This window comes from Topomyia yanbarensis, chromosome 2, assembly GCF_030247195.1.
Source record: "Topomyia yanbarensis strain Yona2022 chromosome 2, ASM3024719v1, whole genome shotgun sequence".
NCBI classification, from domain to species: domain Eukaryota; kingdom Metazoa; phylum Arthropoda; class Insecta; order Diptera; family Culicidae; genus Topomyia; species Topomyia yanbarensis.
The window spans coordinates 76,233,939-76,258,014 of NC_080671.1; the positions used below are offsets into that span (position 1 = coordinate 76,233,939).

At 39.2% G+C, this 24,076-nt stretch overlaps 1 protein-coding gene across 2 annotated transcripts in view; it reads left to right on the forward strand.

Annotated features, from left to right (window-relative positions):
* LOC131678488 (paired box pox-neuro protein) overlaps window positions 1-24,076 on the forward strand; it is a 147,451-nt gene that overhangs the window by 40,490 nt on the left and 82,885 nt on the right. For both annotated transcript variants that reach the window (XM_058958667.1, XM_058958668.1), the window contains one exon: window positions 12,805-12,886. In XM_058958667.1, the coding sequence (XP_058814650.1) occupies window positions 12,805-12,886 (82 nt within the window). The remainder of the gene's footprint in view (window positions 1-12,804; window positions 12,887-24,076) is intronic.

Genomic DNA, 24,076 nt, shown 5'->3' on the forward strand with positions numbered 1-24,076 from the left:
ATTGAATGACTTCTGATCTTGAATTTAACTCTTTCCCTTCTTTCATCATTGTTATGATTGGAAAAGAACTATAGAACCGGCTTCTGTCGACCCCGCACTAATAGACAATAATTGTTTGTTTTAATTTACTTAACAGACATTTATCATTCTGTATCGATTGGAGACCGCCTCGGAGAAGGATCGCAGGTTTCACGCTGTGCTCGAATCACAAGCTCGATTTTGATCGGATGAATTAGTGAAAGATGGATTAGGGGAGACAGGTATGGCGCTACTGGTTGTTGGATTGTTTATGTGGACCCCCGGGTTATGATAGCATTACGGGTTGAGAGATCCGGTTTGATGAAAGGCGTTCGAGCAGGTAGTGAAATGGGATATACTAATTAGTAATAATTGGAACAGATAGTTTATTAGCATGGACAGAAATAACAGGTTGTTGTTTGAGCACAACTATCACGGCAAATCCAATAGACTATAGACTATCAATATATAATATTGGATTCAAATTGTTACTAATTAATTGTTTCAGTTTCAATGCTAGTACTTATCTAATTTTACGGATTGAACAGTTCCCATAAAAAACGCAATTTCTTCTGTTAACTGAGGAGTTGACATTCCATTCCTTTTGTTTTCAAAGTACTTTTTTAAGTCAACCGAAAGTGAGAACTCCACCACTATTCCACCTAATTAGCGGAAATCGTCAATCGATTCTATACTTATTCGTTCGTCAAATTGCCAAATATTTTTGGTTTCATTTTGATCAAAATTCGTTAATTTTGTGACCAACCCGTAATGTCGTATTTAATGTTCTGGGTGCAGAAGTTGATGTTTTAGTTTGGCAAAGCGCATGAGATACACCCGATCTGATGAATCTGTATGCCAGCAAATGAAGTCATTATTTGTACGCAGCGTAGGAATAGTTGACACAATGGATGGTACAAGCCATTTATACAAGTATTCACAGATTGTGCATTTTGCTATAGCATCGCTTCAGGATGCAGAATTACCCGGGTACCGGTATACATTAAATTCTGAACCATCATCAAATTAACAACTTGAATTATAATCAGGTGCCAGGCGCTACTGATACCCAGACTATCGCCCGCTACTGATTACTGGAAGCAGTTCATTATAGCGTGTTTATTAATTTATGTTGAATGTCATTGTCATTAAACGATAATTAAACCGAATAACAAGCCAACCAGTTAAGATTTTCCAGTCACCAAACTGCTCTATAGCAACACTGTCTTTTGCATCCGTCAAGTGAATGGGGCGGCCTCCAGGCAAAAACTTACCTCGGTTCGAACATGGAAATGATGTAAACTGTCAGATTAAAATTTCAGCCCAGGAACAAAGAGGCATCCTCCGGTCAACACAATGGAGATACCGCTTCAAACTTCCAGAATCGGACAAGAAAATAAACATTTACGATTTTCTACGCGTTTATATCATTTTATAAACCCGCTTGTTAATTTCATCATTTGATCAGTGTCTAAGGTACGTTGGTTGATGATGATCTTCCTTGCTCGTCGTTTCGGTACTACCCATCTTCTGCTTCCTGTTCGGTCATCCCCAGCAGCAAGATCTTCACCGGCGGAGACAACTCTGCGTGCAACACACCTTTAATTGTTTTTTGGTCTCCTGGTTTTGTTGCGTGGTGTGTACGATTCGTATAAGGTTTATTTTCATTCATAAAATTAATGTTCGCGCTGTCGTCATTTCATTAAACGAAAAAGGAAGATTTGTTTTAACTTGATTTTTTTGTCGAGTTGGTCCGAAGTTTTTTTTACGAGTTCGCTTTGTGCTCAAATTTACATCCCCACTTCAACCGTTGCTGCAAGCATGGCGTTTTCTTAGACTTGAATGAAATTTCATTTTTTCACTAGTTCGGAGAAAAAGATACAAGGTTGTAAGACGGCAAAAACATCGAGATAGATACACCTGATACCTATGAAACCAGATGCTTCCGCGGTTCATTTTCATTCATTCACAATGTTTTGTGGATTTTAAATTTTCACCAGAAAAAGTGTGAGGAGTTGCCACTACTGACTTGAAATGGCAATTTGCGAGTACCTATACGATGCATATTCAGACACCCAAAAAGTCAATAGTTATCCCAGTTAGATGTTGATGGGGCTGTACTTCTGTTGTCAGCGCTGGTCAGCTTATTGATTTAAAAAGTATTTATGAGCAATATATGAAAATTTCTAACTTTGAATTTATTGATTTCTAGTTTCTCACAGATTTTCAGGGAAAAAAATTCAGCTGCATTTATTTTATATAGGGCACTTTTTCAGCCACCAAGATTTGTATTGCCAAAATTGATGAATTAGGTTTCTTTGTAATTCGATTTCCTATAGAAACTAGTTTTAAAGATTTCAATTGGATGCAATAGCATTTTTCATTCATGCAACTCAGCTTTTCCACCAAGATTCATCCAAAAATGCTCAAAATCGCGGCGCGCCATCTTCGGTTCAGATGAAACTGTCTGATAGATTAAATATTTTACACAAGCGTTCAGATCATTTTATCTCGAGAATAATTTTTCGGTTTTCTTGTGCACTACGTTCTAGAAAACAGTGTTGTTTAATGTCTTTGTACTGCAAAACTGTCTGAGAATGCGTTGCCAGGAATTAAACTTTCTTCGCGAAAAAATATACACTGAAAAAATGAAACGTTTTTTAAAAGATTTTAAATTCATATTACACAAGCCCATTTTTCAATTTTTATGCTCCCCTCAAAAGGGGTTATTTTCTACATTTTTCAATTTCAAATCAGTATTACTAAAATGCTGAAAATATAGAACAATAGTCAACATGCACAAGGGAGTATGAGGAATAATAATGGTACTTACGAAATCAAAATATAATTCGCCTTTTTGTTCGGGTTAGAAAAATCTCGACCCCAATGTACTGGGTTGTGAACCGAACCCTGGTGAGTTGTGTACAAGGTAATCGATTTACCAACTACGCCCATGCGCATGTTGTTTAAAAACAAAAGATTTTTAAGCAGATATAACTTTTGGTTTTTATTTTTCCCTTTTTTATATCGACTGTAGTCACATTTTCTTTTTTTTACTTTTTAACGACATTCAATTAGCTAGAGATTACTGAGTAAAGAAAGTTATGAAAATTTAGAGCCATAGTACTCAAGTTAGATCAAGGATGTGAAATATAGGGGAACATGGGGAGACTTGACCAAGCGCAAAATTCTATTTTCGGCTATGGCGTCTTCTATTCGATTCTTAATTTTTTTTCAAAAATGTTTTTATACTTGTTTCGATCCCTTAAGGTAATTTTGAAAGTTTGGATTAAAAAATCCTTTCTTTGCAGAAAATATTACGTGATTAATAAATTTGCATTAAATTATGTAATTTTTTATCAAACTTTGTATGGACATATCTACTCGACTACTAATTACTATTACAGGACTAATATACCATCTTAATCCTTGTGAAGCAGTGAAATATTTTTTCATAAATTGGAACATTGGAATAGTTATTACTAGAATTTGCATAACGTCATAACGCAATTACTGATGTTGGGGAGACTTGACCAAGATTTTATGGGGAGACTTGACCAAGTGGCTATCAGCTGAAGAAAGATCCAAAATTCCTAATATTTATTATGCTTTGGTATCTACTGTTAATGTTAATCACGCCATAAAAAAAATCCTACCCCAAACATAAGTCTTTATATTTTAAAATTTGTAAGCAAAGTTAGCAATAGTAGGACTGATTTCGTGACGTGTGAACATGCAATGCAAGCAGTACAGTTAATCCTTAAAAAGAAATGCATTTAAAAATCAAAATTTATCAAATGCAACTCTTTTATATTTTTTACTGCTACCTAAAAAACGATCACAGAAAAACTTTTGTAACTTTTCAAAAATTAAATTAAAAATTCTGCAAAAAATCATGAAGACGCGCAATAACTTTGCGCATTATATCTGAATGATTTTTGGGGGATTGAAGGCTTTTTTAGAGATTTATGCAGTTTTCGCTGAAAACCTGGTCAAGTCTCCCCATGTTCCCCTACAGAACGGAAACATAGATATGGCGGAGTCATTAAAAACATGCTTAAAATCTTACGGACAATTTTTTTTTTGTCTTCTAATGGCAGGAGTCGAGCTTAAGCAGCACTACTGCGAATCGCTCAAGTCTATCAACATATCTCACGGCCGTCTTTGTCGTGAGACATGTTGGTAGTATTGAGCAATTCGTAGTAATGCTGATCTCCTGCCAGCAGAAGACAAAAGATCAGTTCGTAAGACTTTACTAAGAATCGATTCAGGGGTAGCTCGATGGGGGTAATCTTTTCTTGTCACTTGAACATACACTGTATATTATACAGTTACCCGGCCGCGTAGAGAACATGTTCAGAACCGTGAAATCCAAACAAATCACCGTTAATTTCTACTTCGGATAAATCAATCTATACCGTTAGTATCGCGCTTACAGTAAGGCTGATATCGATCGAGACGACCTAGAGTGATTGGCACGAGATTTCTCTGCGGCATATCTGCACGGTCGCTGATGATATTAGGGGCATTAATGCTAGCACCCTTTTCGCGAGGCGGAGCTTTTGTTGAAGGGTTAATGGGTAATCATATTAGAAATGCTATACTGCTAGGATTCAAGGAAGACCATGGATGCTTTATTGCCCATAACAACATGAAAAATCATTTTGTTGAGTGTGACAATGTTAGAATCAAGATCTCCGTGCATGTCGAGGATAATGAAGTTATAGTACGACTATGCGATCTGACTCCGGCCGAATACATCCGACGGCGATCAGAGGCCGAAGGTCGAACAAAACTTCAAAAAGTTAAAGTTTTTTAGTTTATTCATGTCTGATGTGATCTGATCAAAAATACTTTTTTCATTAAAGTCTTCTGTCCGAAACTGTCAAAATATATTATATTCTATGGGAAATTACCTCTACTTTCCGAATATCATGGCCTCGTTCTTTACCTCGGTGCGCCAACGGGTTTAAGGAGTTTTTAATTTTTTGTTACCAGTATGGAGGCGCACGGTGTTTTGTGCAAGATCATTAGAAAATATAGAGTAAACCAACACGTTATACAATGGATTTAAACTTGTGTTTTTTATGTTAAATGATGTTGTTGGTATAGGTGATCAGTAAAGGAAAACCTTTCATGAAAATGAGATCATAGTCATATGAAAGGTTTGATGACACTGTATGAAAAAATGAATCTTTTATTTCACGACATTAGACAATATAAAAATAAACTAAGCACCTCAAAATTAGCTTAACTTATGATTTTCAGCAAAATTTTAGGTTTTGTCCTGCCTTTGTTCGCCACTGTGTGGCGCTATTCGAAAATTTCTCTGACAATCTGGAGGTTCTCTCCATTTTGAATGATATATAAAGAATTTTAAACGGGGTTCGAAGGGTAACAATCTCATTCTTTCCTTCGTGACCCCGCAACCCAACTCAGTCTATTCTCAGACCACTTTGTGTACATATGGCAATCAATCAGCATCGTGTCAGCACTGTGAACAATCTATAGACCATGGGAAACCTTGCACGGCGGCACCGAAGTCAAAAAACACCTGCCACAACAAAAGACAAATTCAGAGATTTCGGAGTCTTCAGTTAAATCGCGAACTGTTGTCAAAATGATAACATTCGCAAAACCAACAGTGAATGCCATACGACGACTACATCCAGTGCTATTGCGGCCACAACCAAAACCACCAACGATAAGATATGAAATATGGAAGATGGATACACGACAGTGGATCCGGACCCCTCCCGAAAATTTTCAACTTGTTGAGAAATTTGAAATTTGTTTTGAGTTTTATATTAGTTTCAAACTCAAAATCTTTTCAAACCAAATTTGACCAACAATACTGATTTTCATTAAATGAGGTTTTTACGTATTACGTCTTGTACAATGTTCATTTTAGAATCGAAATTTCGAGCTCCTTCCGAAATTTTGATCTGTATCTGCCCCTAATTCACGACCGTAATTCGCGATGCAACTAATAAACGAAATTAGCAATCTCTTAGACAGTAGTAGTGGTAAAACGAAAGCGATAATCATGGAAGAGGACTAAATAAACTTAAGGAGTTATTTAGCGACGCTGAAACTGCTCCACCACCACGGAAGAAAATCTTCGCACGCGGTGGTAAACTACGCGTGAAGAACTCGATGGACACAATTTAGTCTCGTAGCAGTCCTGATATCAATCCTATGGGATATTTTGTAAGGGGTGTGTCGTTGATAAGGCTACCACTAGAACCCCTCATGCCATGCCATGAAAAGTAAAATCAAGGGGATGATGACATCTTTGGATCTAAACGGGTGTACCCCATTAAGCATAAATACGGTAGGCATACGAACGTTTGACATACGTACGTTAGGCATAATGGACGTTAGGCATAAAGACGTTAGGCATAATGGATGTTAGGCATAATGGACGTTAGGCATAATGGACGTTAGGCATAATGGACGTTAGGCATAAATTATCATGTATCACTTAAAGGGACTTATTTTTCGGCGGTGATGGCCTCGGGTGGTACGAGCCTGTGTTTGATTTTTTGAATTTGTAGAATTACACTCATCAAATAAATCACTTTGATTTTAAGTTATTATTCACATAAATGAATAAATTTCACCTTTCGAAAGACATCCCGTGGTTCCTGTTAACCACATCTGACATCCTGTAGAACCCATTGGATTTATGTGATGCGACAACGAATCGTGAAACACAGTTTAAGTGAATTTCCTGTGTGAACAAGTAGAAGTGAACATGGTAGAAGTGAAATGAGTTCAATACGTAAGTTTTTCAACGTAAGTTTTACTTTTTGTTCAATTCCACGAAGGTGGTCAACATTTTGTTCTGCTGTATATATTTGAAGAAATCTTTTCATAAATAAAAGGAGCAAACCGAATGCGTAGCCTGCGGAAACTCAGCTTGCGTTAATTTCCCGACATACAACCGATAAAATGCATATGACTGCATCAACCGAATTGGTGGCGATAATGCTGCCATTCTTGCAGCAAATGCCAAACTGAAAGCATCTTGTTCCCCGGGTCCAGATGGTGTTCCCTCGATTTTTGTCAAAAAGTGCATCAGCGGGCTTCTTGAACCACTTCGGCGAATCTTCGAGCTACTGGTACATTCCCTTCCTATTGGAAAGCAGCGCACATGGTACATTCCCTTCCTACTGGAAAGCAGCGCACATGTTTCCAGTTCATAAAAAAGGAAACAAATCGAACATTGACAATTATCGCGGAATCTCGTGTTTAAGTGCTGTATCAAAACTGTACGAGCTGGTTGTGTTAGATCCTATTTTCTTTCACTGCAAACACTACATTGCAGATGACCTAAACGATCGACAACGACAAACCTGCTCTCGTTCATAACATATGTAATGGATGGATTCGCTGACGGATTGCAAACCGATGCTATTTACATGGATCTATCTGCGGCCTTCGACAAAATCAACCATGATATCGCAATAGCGAAGCTGGACAAACTCGGCATTCATGGACAACTTCTGCGCTGGTTTCGTTCCTACCTCGGTGGAAGGCAACTCCAAATAAGCATTAAGGACTGTCTATCTGCACCATTCTTCGCTACAGCCGGTATACCACAAGGAATCCATCTCGGTCCAGTAATATTCCTCCTCTACTTTAATGACGTCAATTTCACATTACAAGGACCCCGCCTTTCTTTCGCCGACGACATGAAAATTTTTCAACAAATACGGGATAAAACCGATGCCGAGCTTCTTCAGAGGGAACTGAACAGCTTTAATACGTGGTGTGATCTAAACAGAATGGTTTTAAACGCGAGCAAATGCTCAATCGTTACGTTCACGCGGAAACGCCAACCGACTCAGTTTAACTACCATTTCTTTGGCTCGAGCATTCCAAGACACTCTCACATCAAAGATCTCGGAGTCATCATGGATTCGGCATTAACATTCAAACCACATACGTCATAGATCGTGGATAAGGCATCACGACAGCTTGGGTTCATCTTCCGAATAGCGAAAAACTTCAGGGACGTATATTGTCTTAAATCGCTTTACTGCGCGTTGGTCCGCTCACCGTTAGAATATTGTTCTGCTGTTTGGAATCTGTACTACCAGAACAGGATTGACAGAATCGAGGCTGTCCAACGCAGGTTTATACGCTTCGCCCTTCGGCATCTCCCATGGCGAAACAGATTTCAACTGCCGAGCTATGAAAACCGTTGCCAGCTAGTACACCTCGATGCACTCAGCATTCGGAGGGACTGCTCTCGAGCCCTGTTCGTCTCGGACTTACTCTCTTCCAGAGTGGATTGCCCTACAATCCTTGGACGTCTGGATCTTCAAGCCCGCGTTCGAGCTCTACGTAATAACTCTCTTTTGCGAGTTCCGTTCAGGAGAACCAACTATGGTTGCCAGAGCGCCGTTACCGGTCTCCAACGAATTTTTAACAGTGTGGCGACGGCCTTTGACTTCAACCGGACGCGGAATGCGATGAAAGCAAAAATGTTGGCAATTTTGAAATGTAATTAGTTTAAGCAACCACCATTGGGGCCAAGGGGCCTGTTGGTGAAGGTAATGAGCATAATCAAAAACTAAAAAAGACTCCACATTCTTGTTTTAAATATATCTTATTTGCATTAAGGTATGGGTAACGAAAATTAACGTAGATTAGTTCCTACATACATGCATGGTGCATTTGTTCAAAAAGAAAATATATGCCTTGAAGAACAGCTTATGAAAAAAATAATTATGCATTTTATTATTCATTCAATGGATGTACGAATATTGCTGCTTCTATATTGTTTATCTCCCATATTATTCAGTTCAATGGTTATATTCTTGAGGCCATCAAAGATAGAACTACGGAAACTGTCTGATACGAGGGAGAGCTTTTTCGTGTACTGTGACGAGTTACCGAAACAAATAAGGTATCGTCACAAACGAAACATTCCTAGCCTAATGCTGATACTGTCCGCAACACTGTAAGTTTCCAAAACTTAATGTTTGTTCATTATTTTGCTTTATTTTTGAATATTTGGATACAATTGTATTGGGAATACATCTAATAGGTTTGAAAAGTGCTTGAACTAAAACTGTTCATTTAAATGAAGAAAGCATCCAGCGCATGCACGGAAAAAGTAAATAAAATTTATTCTATTTTATTTTTCATTTTGCAGTCTCTCGTTAAAGTTATACGAAGGCATGGCATAGCAAAGCGAAGTCTTTTTCTAACACGAAAAAACCAGCGTAAGGTTAAAATATCTACAATAAAAAAACTTGCGAGAACTTTTATATTTTTGTGAATTATGCCTATTGTCCATTATGCCTAACGTACATTATGCTAATCGTCCATTATGCCCAACGTCCATTATGCCTAACGTATTTATGCCAAACGTACTTATGCCTAACGTCGCGCACCCGATCTAAATAAGGTAAAACGGCATATGGCAGTTTCCGAAAGCGTTCTGATATAGTTATTAAAAAGAGGGTTTTTACTGAAAAAATACTAACCATATGTTACGACAGTAAATAAATCGATGAATGGACTAACCGGCGGATATTTTCTAGAACATGCCATTTACAGCAAAACTTTACCATGCACTGACCTGTATATGTTACAAATTGCTCGTATACATTGTCGTAGAACGTGAGTTGTTTTTTTGTCCACATGTGTCGTTTCAGCCGTGTACTACAATATTAATGTGATATTTGTCAAACTCGATGAAATAATTTAGTCGATACATATATGAGACCCTGCAGACATTGGTTAAAAGTTGACTTACAGAGTGATTGCTGAGTCTTATCATACTAAAGTTAAGTTATTTACTTATCATAAAATGCGTTAACTTTACATTTGAATTCTTGTGCAAAACTTGTACAATTGGCTGCATAATACAAAACCCATGATTAAGATATTATCGTGATATGTAATATTTTCCCCCATCATCGAAAGACAATAACCCCCGGGGCACCCTAGCTGTCAACACTCTGTCCGAAATTTCTCAATAGACTGAAAAAGCACCCAGCGTAGGCACCCTCGTTCTATGACTAACGATACTTCCGACAAATCTAGAACGAATAGGTATGACACAGCTATATGTAGCGTTTAAAAACGCAGCTCCCTTGTATACAAAACACCTGATTATGCAACATGGGCACCCAGTGGGCACTGTGAAAATATTATAATTCCGTTAATTAACGCCTTTTAAGAGGCATAAATTAACATAACGAACCAGACCCAGTCAGGGTGTCAAAACACATCGGCTTACGGCTGACGGATTTAGAAGCCAAGGCTCGGTAAGGTTCCTCACTTAATGTTCTAGAAAATATGCGTACCACACATAAAAGGTGGGTGAGTTTCGTCATTTCGGCAGGTTTTTCACTTTTCTACCTAGAGCTATTCCGATGGTTGAATGAAATGAGCAACGTTTCACGATTTGGTATGCTTTGACGCGTTCGAACCGACACCTTCTCTGGATTTAAGCTTCAACCTATAGAGAAACAGTGCGTGTTTACTTTTCGGCATGAATTGAATTTTAATCAGGTCCTGGTGGATTGTTGTGTGTTTTTTGGCGAAATACAATACCATGACCGCCAAAGTCGCGAAACACCAGCGAAATAAAAAAAAAAGAATAGGGAGCGTGAAGCGGGACAAGAAACAACCTTAGCCTCGAGCCTAGGGTGAGATCCTACATGTTCGGCTCCGGTACGAGCGGTTCTGTATGGAGAATTGCCGTGCATGTCAGGTTAATTTTGCCCGGGGTGTTTGGCTGCTCCGAGGTGAGGAAATTATTTTATTATTAGCACCATGCGGATTTCGTGTAAGTGGTTCCGCTGTTACGCCCACGAGAAGTGTACGCAATTTCAACGGTCTTTTAGAGCCCCATTAATACAATTGCTGATTTTCCGCAACGTTATACTTGTGAAACGATTGTGACGGGAACGTGTACACAGATTTGGTTTACAAATTCGCAATTTAGCACGAATCGCACGCTCGTTTACGGGCTGCCCGATTCGGTTGGGCATAAAAAATGGGTTCGTCTTAATTTTTCTCATATTCCAACGGACAAATATACTGAGGCTTGGTGTAGATTGGATTGCTGTGTAAATATACGAGCCCTATCAAGTTTTTTGACAGTAAAAATGTAGCGGTTCAACTGGATTAGGGCGCTAAGTTGGTGCCTATTAAATCAACCGTATATAAAAATATATTCGGCTTTTAGAGCAGTTCCGCCGTATAAAAACTGAGCAAATATCATTAATATACAGAAAAACAATAAAAACTCAACTCGAGGCAAACCGAGTAAATCCTTTTTTTTCGGGTCGGACCAGATTAGGAGACCCATCAGCATACAAACAGTTTCAAGTTTCTCCTTTTTATGATTGATTTACTCTAATTAATCATGCACAGGTCAGCTGACCCGTGAATGACGAACGAGTAGTGCGCGGGGCCGTTCGGTGCGTATTCAGAACAGGACATGGTTATGCAAATTGTCGTCGGCCTTTTACGGATAGCTGCACAAACCGTGGGCCATTCGAACTGCTGCCAAGTGTTCCACGGCTATCACCGGCAAAGGATATGGTTGCTGAACCTTGACTCTTCATTAATATTTATCACCAATTGGGATTTTCTAGGACCTAAATAATGTAGGTTTGGCGAACCCGCCTGGAAAGGAAAATACGTTTTTATGGTGACCGAAACTAAAAGGCGTATTTCTTGTGGTGTCGGAAATGTTAGTCGGTCCACTTGCAGGGATTAGTGTAGTAAGAGAAAAATTACAATTGATCGCTGGTGTTGAACTGCTTCATTTGATTCACGAAGGCACACATTCCATTGGTTGACTTATTGAATTGGGGGAATACTACGAATCGGAATTGTTTAAACCTTTCATATGTTCTGTGATGTTTGATGTTATTTTCTAACGTGCTTTGGTACGAAATCAACACAGCGTAACATTACCGCTTATCGAGTCTTGCATATTTGTCGACCTAATATCTACATGGTTTTTACCTTTTATAATAAGTTGATGTTTGATTATATACTTTTGAAATTAAAAATACTTTGGACATTAAAATATTAAAGTAAATTACACAGGAAGGTGTTTTTGTTCATCGAATACCGATTTTAGCGTATACTTCGGAATATTAGTAGAATAGTCCCTTACACAATATAACTAAGTAACTAAAATAGAAATAAATTAATCATAACCTATGGCTTGACGGCGCCGGTGTTTGAGTGGTAAGCGTGACCGACACTCACCCCAGTTGGTCTGGGTTCAATCCCAGTCGAGGTCGTTGAGATGAAAAAAATCTGGGACCACGGCTTTCTTCGCAAGAGAAGCAAAGCCGTTGAACCCCGGTTAATGAATTGATGGGTCAATATCTAGTCCAGATAGTGGAGGTCACCTCTCGTGCGTCGGTGTTTTGCCTCGTGGCGGAAATAGGCCGACGGGAAATAATTAGAACAAAAAGTGAATAAGCCATGGCTTTTTAGGGAGTTCATATTGTGAAAAAATGAATTATTGAATCCGTATCCAGCGAACAATATTAAATGGAGTAGTTTAGAAATAATCCCATTCGATTTACAATAACAATCCAGTTTCAGAACCAATGCTCCATCAGGTGCGGCACGGTTCAAACCTAACCAGCCCGCTGAAACCCTAATGATACCCATCAAATAACCATTGAAATAAATTTATACAATTTACTATGCGCCCCCTCTGTGCTTCGGCACAAGCACATATTCCGATAATAACGTTTCCCTTTCGCTTCGCTGTTTTGTTTTTTCTTCTTTCAGATAACCCTTGCCGACGGGTTTTTCGATTACAGCAAGTACCCCCTAAGTACTCTCGGTGCAGTCGAAGAAATGCCACACACCGGTAAGTGGAAACGATCGTTAGATTATCATCATAATTTGCCGGGTTAACTCGACGGTCTCGCTCGGTCGGCTACTTCGTGATATCGATATTAGAGCCACCGAGCGGCACTTGAATCGGACCTGCCAAAGCCCCAATCGCAATCGGATCGGAGAAGCGATTCGATGGCAGAGTTCAAATTAACAACGCTTGGAGGTGAGCGCCATTTCTCGCCCGGCTGGGACTGCCGCTTAATCTAATCTTTTTAGCGCGATCGCCTTCCTAGATTATAGACTGGGTCCATAAAGAACGCTTCCCAATGCCTGCTTTAATACGTTTTTAATATTGGTTTAGTGGGAAACGGCTCTCGATTTGGTCCTCCCCCAGTGGCGTCGAGCTTCTGGTCGCTGACGATGGGAATGGACCATAGCGTTCTCATGGTATGATCACAATCAACAGCAGCAGTAAATCGGAGCAGCGGGATGATGGGGAGGAGAAGGAAGTAAGCTGGCAACCAACGCCGGTAACCACGCTTGCCAACGACGGTGATGATGGTCATCATAATTGAGAAGTGGCTGCCTTAAAGTGCGCTTAAAGCCCGTGGAGAAAAATGTTGTTGTTCCACCTTGCGCTCAGTACGTGGTTCATTAGGCTCGATGGTATTGCACTGTGGGTTAGAGGCAGACGAAGGAAACTATCCCAGCCGTGTGTTTTGTTGATGATGGAAATGTATTTTATTTGTTTGTCAAGTAGATGTACAAATTTTGTTTTACTGATTATTTCTCTGATTCAGATTAAATTCGAGATGTTTTATTTTTAATTTTTAAAAGCGCAAATGGGTCTTACAATAGTAGATGTTTACACCTTGCATTTTCACAAATTCGTTTCGTGGAAGACCATGTATAACAGCGCCAAATGTGGCAACGTCAACTTCATCATCTGTTTATATAGAAAACGACTCAACAGAGGTTCGACTACGTGACCTAACACCATGTACCTCTGCTGGTATTATAAAACAGTACATTCACATTTCGAGGATAGTTTTGATTAAAAATTGCTAGTTCTTCACGAATTACAATAAGTTTTCAATTGGTTGCTGCCAGAAATAGGATTAGGCCGAAATGTTGTACGTTCAGTTGACTGTGGATAGAAAGCAATTGTTATATTTTTTCACAAATTTGAACTTCCATAACTATGACAGATATCTCAATAAATCTAGTTCCAGCTGTATCTAAAGTTTTAACGCATACGGAAAAAGATCCGTCCATAAATTCATGAAAACAAGATCACGATTTCATGAACTGAAGGATTTACAAAAACCGTGACCAAGTTTCTTAAAGTATGAATAACAAATCTCGTATTCATGAAACAATTTGTGTCTCCAAAAAAAACTAGTTCACGTCGATTATGCGTTGCATTCGAATGTTCGATAGGGTTGTTCCCTCTCCAGTGGACATGTTTAGTTTTTGTTGTGATCCTTGATCACAATTTGGGAATACACAAACGACAGTTAAACGATGTTTATGATTGCAGGAGCTTATTAAAAAATTTTGTGCTTTCTCATAAAGTTATCGTGATATTTTATTCATGAGTTGGCTATCGGATTTCTCTATCAGAGTAGCGTGATTTATGTTCATGATTGCAGGATCTTAGTCACGATTTTCGTAATTTCTATTTTGTGGTATTTTAGTCATGATTTCAGGATACTAGTTACGATTTTCGTGTGAGTAATGTGATTTCTATTCATGATTTCAGGATCTTTGTCACGATTTTCATAATTTCTATTCACGTTATATTTTAGTCACGAGTAGTCATTTATGTTCTTGAATTCAGAATCTTAGTCACGATTTTTGATAATTTAATCACTAGTAATGTGTGTTATATTAATGATTTCAGGTTCTTAGTTACGATTTTTGTTATTTTTATTCACGTTATTTTCATATTTTAGTCACGAGTAGAGTGATTTACGTTCATGATTTCAGGATCTTTGTCGCGATTTTTGATATTTTTGTCGCGAATAGTATGATTTATGTTCTTGATTTTATGATCATTGCCACGATTTTCGTAATTTATTTGCATTATGATATTTTATTCTAAAATTTACTTTAGTAATTCTATTCGCCTTATTGCGATCTGTTTTTTGGTTATTGTTGTTGTAACTCGGAGTATCGCGACAATGTGAACAGGAACATAAATGTGTGACTATTAAGTAGGATCTTGTTCCATGAACTATATCACGAACACGATTTTCGACTCTATAATGAGACATCACACTAAACCTTATCAAATGAATAACGATGTTCTAGGTCCTAATAGTTTTCTTATATCTACTGCTCGTGCCTCTAGCTGGTCGCTAGCAGATGGAGATATACGATAATTCATTGAATAGTGCATGGAACAAAAATGATTCTACCAATAATACTCTAGACATCGTGAAATTGTCCTGTGAAAATTTCATTACTATGTTGCATGAAGTTAAAAATAATTAGGGATATCTTCTAAATATCACAAGGACGCAAGATAGATCCTAGATCAAGTACTAGGTATTATGAGCCAGTTCACGAATACATGACAAATGTTTTATGATTTCACGAACTATTTCACGAGCACGAATGGTAAGTCGTAACTGTCAGTTCATTAATACATGAATAATATTCGTGAAATATTTCACGACTACGAATGGTATTATACTAGGAATCATGAACCAGTTCACAAATATTTGATGATGGATCGTGACTAATATTAAGAATCGTGAATTAGTTTACGATGATTGGATTCATGAATAGAATTCCGAGTATCGTGAAATAATTTACGAGAAAGTATCCAGACTGTTTTGATTTAGTGAACTAATGTTCCTAAATCTAAATCTAAATCTATGAATAACATGCATTAAAAACCTATTTCAATATACCTAGTGGTGCAATTACGTCTTATTACGTCCCTAGTCTTTACGTTCCCATACGTAAGACTAGGGTTCCATGCTTTGGGAATGTCAATTACATTTTTATTATACATCGCACCTATATAGGTAAATCTAATACAATATTAGAGTTTAGGAAGGAAGGAAGGAGGAATCTGTCCATCAGTAGACTAAGTAAAATACAAGCAATTTAATATTAATTCCAAAAGGTTTCATGTGGATTAGTTTCGACTAATTCTAACTTCTTTGGTTTAGTCAGTAGCAGAGGCTTCTTTCACTGTTTTCGCGAACTGTATGTTCGTCCCAATTGTTAGCAATAATGTCAGTTCATGCCTCGCGGCACAAAAAGGAAAACAGATAGACAAATCCAGCAGGAACAATCCTGAATTTTTGTTGACTGACGCAATGGGCTCTTGAATGAGCGAACCCCAGACTTCATCAGATCTTCGCAATTGAGGCCCATGTCGGAGACTACACCATCAATCTCTACATGCCTGGCAGGTACGTAGACAAGATACTTCTTCGACAAACCTCGGAGCATGCAACAATATTTACCTGTTCAAGGTCGCTGTCTAGAGAAATGACTTCAAATTTTGATCAAAATGACCAAGTTTTCGTGAAGTGAAATACCTTCTGAAGGTTGAAATAGAGCTTAGGCTCACGAAGGTCATCTATCTTCGATATCATCTCTGCAATGCAGTATTGTTCGCATTTAATGGGTTTCGAATTGCAGCAAAATTCAGAATACGTTGTTGAAAGTTAAAACGTTGGAATAAAGATTCCAGTGTTTATAGAACATGATTATACATAGGTATGGTTACATGACTTATCACGGCGTACCCTCCTGAGCTTATTTACAAAATTCATGTCACAATACAGAGTTGTAGAACTTTCACAACTGATACTTGGAGAACCATTTTTCCCGGGTACTCATAATGGTAATCCTGTGCTGAGGATGCGGGTCGAGAGACCTATTTCCTACTATAAAACTCAAAACTCACCGAACTATTATTAAACTTCGTTATGCATCCATGCGGGGCACACTACTGCGTACAAGTACTGTAATCAGACAGACCACCTTGCGCGGAAGATGTAGAGAAGAATGCATCTCGACCGATTGCCAACTCATCTACGGAAAAACAAACCCATACAGAGTTTTCAATATCAATACCAGAGCCACCAACAATTGCCAAATTTGTGGCAACTGTTCAGGCCTTAATGACAACCGCAAAAGCATCATCCAGCATCAACTGAAACCAATATCGGCGAGGAAATTAATATCAATGTGTGGATGTTTAACGACTTAACGGATGTTTAACGATTGATTTTCTAGTAACGAGTTTCGGTTATACTGCCCATAAGAGTCCCATATGGATTTTTGTCGAAAATGAGATATCTATTGGATTGTATTCTTTATCACCACTGAATCATAATGCACAAATAAGATTACCAGGTTTGTTCAGAAAATATCCAAAAAAATATACCGAAACATGGTTGTCCCATCCATAAGGCTTAATGAAAAATGTAAATCTTGAACAGCGTTTTTCTGTTCTTGCTGTTTTTCAATATGGGACTCTTATCCATATATGGCCGAACGGTTTAGTATTAGCCACCCCTAATTGCAAGAAGCAGGGAAGAGCATTTGATCGCGGATCCCAAAACAACTTTTATGATGATGACCTTAACGTGAAAGATACAAGCGAATTAAATGACCGCCATGACGCAGGTAAGGTAGACAATCGTTTCCCGCTGCGAAAGAAGATCTCCGCGCGCAATAGAAAGTTGTGTGCACGAGATACAACGGATAATCAAAAATAATTGTTTTTATTTTTTTACATGTTGAAAAAATATCAAAGGCTTCGTTAAGTTACGCTTTGAGCTGAGCTCTGCCAGCCTTGTCGATGGTTTCAAGTTTCAACTGATTAATGCATATTAAATTGACGATTCCTGTCAACAATTTAAGCGCGATAACTTTTAGTATTAATTCTAATCCAAGAATCTATTTACGATTGAATATGCGACATAATCTCAAATGGTATACATTATCCACGACTCGTGAACGATTCCGGAACAGGATATACGATTAGGTAACTGCGTTGCGTCGGTAAAGAAGAGGCACCTCAATCATTTCCCACATAGCCAAAGGGGGCAACGGTATGTGTGTGCCGTAGGCCTAAAAAGCAGCCTTTAATTTTGATATTGAATTATTTTTGAAGTCTTGGATTCGAACTTGTGAGCTGACCGTCGTAACGATATTAAATCTATGCAGATATTTTTAAGGGTTATTTGCCTCATTGATATACGATTGCTGGTTTGTTGGCAACAAAACGGTAGAAATACAGAGAAAGATTCCATAGGAATGCTGCGATAGATTCTATTGTGGCACTAAGAAGGATTCCATCAAAATCCTAAGAAGAACTCCATCAGAATACTGAACATCATTAGCACATACTGTTTGGGCCTAGGATTGGCCCTTGGTGTGGGAAATTTGCAGCTTGCTGTTAGTGGCTGGCTATGTTTACACTTGTCCGCAGACAAATAAAACTCTTGGATGGACCACTCAAAACAAACCGCAAACAAGTTATGTGGACTGTATTTTGGAAAACCACTTGCAACTGGATGTGATTTATTGGAAGGAAAAACACTTTTTGCACTTTACACTTTATTTGGAAACTCACTCTGTCACTTGTACTTTACACTTCACTTGTTGGAATAATACTGGTTGCTGCGATGCGCAGAACGCGCGTACTTATATTACACGCCACACGTTCTAGAAACGCGTGGCTCAACCGCGATGCTTGTCGATGCCATGTCACACATCAATTACCTGTCATCTCTTTCCCACATCATACGATTGTATCGTTGGGTCACTCACGCTCGCTGACGATGATGCAATACCGCGCGTATCGCTGCTGCTGCTATTGTTGTTGCTACTGCTGTGTGTGTGATGATCGTGCGCGAATGGAATATTCGGCGTTCATTCGAGAATGTTCTTGCTAGTTGGAGATGTTGCTCAATTATAATGAAATGGTATGGACAATTTTACTTGGCAATGATTAGCGCTGAACAGAGGCGCGAACACATACTTCTTAGAAAGAACCGAATGGCCAAACTCAGTAAAATGGCTTTGTATGTGTCAAAACGGTGCGCAGTATTAAAATTTTCTCTGCTCTTGGAGTTTAGAATTCTTCAAAAGTAGCTCGAACCCCTTCTGGGGTAGTTTGAATTCCCAAAACCCCCTAAGCGAATGGGACTGCTTACAACGGTTATAGCTTATTAGTTCGCTCCGAGACAGACACTGTTTAGAGCCGCGCCTAACATGAAGGACAGACGTTTAGCGGCCCTTACACGTTCAATATTTTTGTCAATACCAGTATTGACGATATTGTTGCAATATTTCAGTCCCGTTTGAAATCCACGTCGTCAATACAACTTTTTTCCTTTACACGTACAATACTTTTGTCAATACTCTCTAGTATTGACAAAAATATTGAACGTGTAAGGGCCGCTTTTTACTATTTTCTTTTCCCAGCCAGCATACGACACAAAAACATCATCGGAGTTGATTGACAAAGGTGCTCAGACAACAGTTGGCGCCGTGTGGTGATAAGGGGGTAGTTGTTCTGTAACAGAGCTGGATGACCTCATAGTATAGCCTCATGTTGCATATGTTACTGCTTTCCCGACCTACTTTTATAATATGTGATTTTGGCGCGAATACTCATCATAATCCCAAAAAAATGAGAATTTTCTCTACTGAAACCCACTGTTCATCGCTCGTGATTCCCACATTACCGTTCGCTAGTGGCTGACCAAGTGTACGCAGTGAGCAACCGAGCGGTAATAATCGGTGCGATTCCGCAAAAGGCAAGGCTATCATCAGAATCAATTGCACTTCATGGCGCTTTGCCTAATGTGAAGAATGAGTGGTTTCAGCAGGCAGCCTCTTTGCTTCATCCTTAATTTTATCCACTCGCAACCTGTGAGGTGAACGAGCGTATTAAAAAGAAATTTCAATTACCAGTACATATAGAAGCAATAGCCGCTGCTAGTTGAATGGTTATTCCTCGAACGAACTGCTTCGTAGCTTGAAATTGATAAATGATAAAGTGTAGAGTAGTTAAGGCACTAACTCGGCCGTAAAAAAAATCTTCTCGTTCCGGGCAGGTGTTTGACACAGTTTCAAAACATAATGCCCGCAAGTTAATTGACCAGTGTTCATAAAGTGTCACTTTGACCTCTCCTCGGCCTCAGATATGACAAAACATAACAAGCGGATAACTGACTCAGAAAAGTTTTTATCCACTCAGTTTAGTGAAATACAGCGCCGTTTTTGACCAGTGACCACCAAAACTGATTCAACCGTAATCACAGATGGGTTTTGAACATGTTCCTTGATTATTTCTGACAACAAACAAAAACCGAATTTGTTTTGTTTTTATTACAGTCACAGCCGTTTGTTAGCAGCGCTCAAATCTTTTCGCTTCCATCTTAATTAGGAAAATAAACGCTGTTAGGAATATTGGGTTCCCCGTTTATAGTATAGTTTCAGGTAATTTCAAATGAATAATTTAATTTGATTACCGACTCAAAGGTAGATACCGATTAAGTGCCAATTACGCTACGCTTTTCGGGTTTGGTTTCAAGTTCCAAGAGTTCGAGGGTCTTTAGATGGGATCTTTACACCTTCTTGAAACGGTTCCCACTTGATTAGGAGGGTGCTTCATACCGCGGAGCAGTGATTTTTTGCTGTTTGTCCGTCGATCAATTATGTACGAAACAGAAGTGCTGCACGCGGTTTTGATTCCTTTGGTCCGCTAGTACAATCTACGACGAATGGCTTCAAACATAGCAAAAAGTTCTCGATGAATTAATTCCCGGCTTCAATCATGCTGCTGGACATAAACTGACAAAACCACACCAGCACCATATCATTTGATTGGCATTTTTTGTTCCTAATTGCACGGGGTACCATACAGTCCTACATATATGCCCTAGCCAGTGACAGCAGCATCCAGAGGAACAATCCGTGAAGGCGAATTCCTTCGAGTTGTTGAAACATACCATCATTCCACGCAACTTTCTGACGACCGATTCGGATTGCTGACCATGCCATCAGTTCACATACACATTCGTCATTTTCTCACCCAACCCAGCCCAACGCCCATCCGTGCGATGTTCGCCAGCGGTCGGTAGCGCTGTTGCATAAATCTATTTCCCAGTCAATTAATTGTCCGAGGTGGAAAAACTGGCAACCGAACAACTGACGACGTCGACCGGCGGAGAATGAACAGTATCATCTCGGTTGTCTCTGTGAAGGCTGTGATTGGGGCAGGCAGGGGGTAGCAAAAAGGAACGCCCTGGTCCAAGATTTATATCGGGTGTAGGAATGAATAATGTTCCGTTTATAGTTTTTCGCTTCCACGCATTTTACCACTGCCAATGCTGCTGATGGTCACTGATGGCGCAGAACCGATGACACTGTTCGCAGTCGTCCGTGTAGGAAAAACCATCCAATTTAAAGTGATTTCTCATCACCTTCGCCGGTCCGACGCAGGACGCATCGGATCTTCGTGACGACCGCGCACAGCAGAATCTCCAAACATTTCGATTTCTTTTTGTCCGCGCGCATAAAATTCTTGAAATTATTACAACTTGTATTATGAGACAGATAAAAAATTAACTAATCTGTAAATATAATTTTTATATTTTCGCCCCGTCTCGGCAGGGAACGGCCAGCGGCCAGTGGTTGAGATCGAGATGCGGCTAGCTAGCGATCGGGTGCGCATTTGCAACGGAACGGCAATGGTTGATCAGACCATAAGCCAACAGTGCCAGTAGCGATCATAGCAAAAAGGTGACGAACTCGGAGAGCATGAAGAAACTGAATACGGGAGTTGTGCTCATCTGGAACCGGTATCGGCGAAATGCGGTTGTGCTGTAGTAGGGTGGTGCTGGTTGCATTTGCTCCGGTACATAAAGTGTAAAATTGAGTGAGCGACTATTGTTTAGAATGATAAGTTGTCAGTTTAACTAAGATTTGGAGATTTTTGAACCAAACACAAAAATTTTACAATTTCACGAAGTTTCAATTGTTTCTTAGCTGTATTTTGTTACAGCAAATATACACCCATAGTTGGTTGACCATTCTATCAAAAGATGTTGTCATGTAAGACCTGTTCCTCTAACTATTTTATAGTACTATGAAAATCGAATGACAGGAATATTGCTGCTATGTCTTTAGTTCTGTTTATAAAAAGACATTCATTTCTATCTGGTCAAGATGCATTGCAGTCTGAAGATTCAACCATGTTTACACGAATATTGTACTACGACAGGTCATAATTGGAAAAGATTGTCAAAATGTGACCTCTCTGTAACGACAAACTAACCGAGTCACTGGAACGAAAATACTCCACCTAATGCAATGAGGTCTACCATCGGTTTTCGGTCATCAGCTCTAAATGTGTTGCTGTGAAAAACTCAATTTATTCATTGCGATCATAAAATAAAAACTCCCCGCTGCATGAAGCACTTTAACCCGAAGCTCATGCAAGACGAATATACTGCACGGGTCGGCTCGAGTAAAAAGGAAAATAAACCTCACCAAATGTGTCCATGATACTGGGCCGTAGTCCAAACCCCAAAATGAACAGGAATAAGTGTCTTCCCGAATCACCTTAGCCGCATCAATCACGGATACATTTTCTCATTGCATGACAACGACAGTGCCATGGAAGCAGCCAGGAAAAAAGTTATACTACTGACAAGAAGCTGTGGAAAAATCGCCCTAATTGAATAATAATCACAGGACCGGTACACACAGCAATGTCAAAACCACGCTCTTCGCTCAAACGGGGTTGGCGATATTTGGCGGAGATTCTGCAGTACCTGGGTCGACCGAGCCGGAATCATAACAGTGCTTATATGAGTGGAAAAAGTTTCCTGTATCGACGGCGGGAAGTAGCGGTGTTTAGTAAAGCCGAAAAATGCGAAAAGTCTGATGAACCAACTGACATACGAAAGCACAGAAAAAGTGGATGCATGAAATTGTTTCCCCGGGAAAGTAGGAATGTTCGTGAACCAAAAACCATCCGGTTCCTGTCCCGCTAAAGAAAGTGGTGGGGAATTTATGGAATTAATTTTTATTGCTTCATTAGGTGCTTTCGATGAACGTTTATAATGACTTCTTTACGTTTGGACTTGAGTTTATAGTTGTTTGGTAATTGGGATTCGAAGAGACCTTTAGCAGAATAAAAAAAAATACTCTGGTTTTGTAAGTGACTGTGCCAACGATCGATTAGTCCTGTCACTAAGTTAGTGTTAGATTTTGATGAGACGAAGTTGAAACGCAAGTTCCATAATTATTTAGTAATAGGTTTTGTGCTCTTCACGCGCAAAGATTTCACCTTAATGGAGAAAAAAATAATTTTTACCAAAATTGTTCTCCACTAAAGAGAAATATACCATAGTGATTCATCGGTTCCGTATTACATATTCAAAGTCTTCACTAACCGATTAAATTATCAGTGGCAAATTCATACGATTACATTCATGAATGGTAAGATATACGCATTGAGGTAATTTTTTGATAGGTACTTACAGCTAATATAAGTAATAATTATGCTACACACAGTTAATAATTATCTCTAATTGTGTAGTCACGTGCCAACAAATTGCCTTCCCTTGGCCAAACGAAATTATTGTTCTTGTGCAACAGAAACCTACCGCAAAGAGTTCATAAAGTCTCTCCTTCAAGCGCACTTTTCTTTCGCCAACTGGAGCAACTTGCCATCCGCAATCGACTGTAACCAGTCAGACAGAATATGTTCCTCTTTTATGGTTTTTCTTCCCTTTTGACTTACGCCGTACCCGACCGTACTTCAAGCATCTTCAATGAACATTGCATTTGCGCAATGAGCGCACTCTGGGCGTGTGATAATTTGGAAACTTATTATACCATCTTTCTCTCGCCATCTTTCGTCACATTATTGGTTCGCAGCGAAGACCATGCTATCTGCTATCTCGATTGTTTGCATGAGTAAGCGCACCAATCTGGGAGTGGTAAAGGAATCCAGCAGCTGGTTGAAGAGATTTTTCTCCTTCTAATTACGTGTTGACATGCGCCCTGGCCCCATCGCTGGTGATGACAATAAGCATGCGAAAAGCGAGTGACAGAAACGACCCTGGAGAAACGATTTTCCAACCTGAGAATGGTAAGGGGCACCCTTTTGCTGGACTTTATTTTACTGAAGGAAGCGTTACTGAAGAACATTTGAGTGACCGAATATATA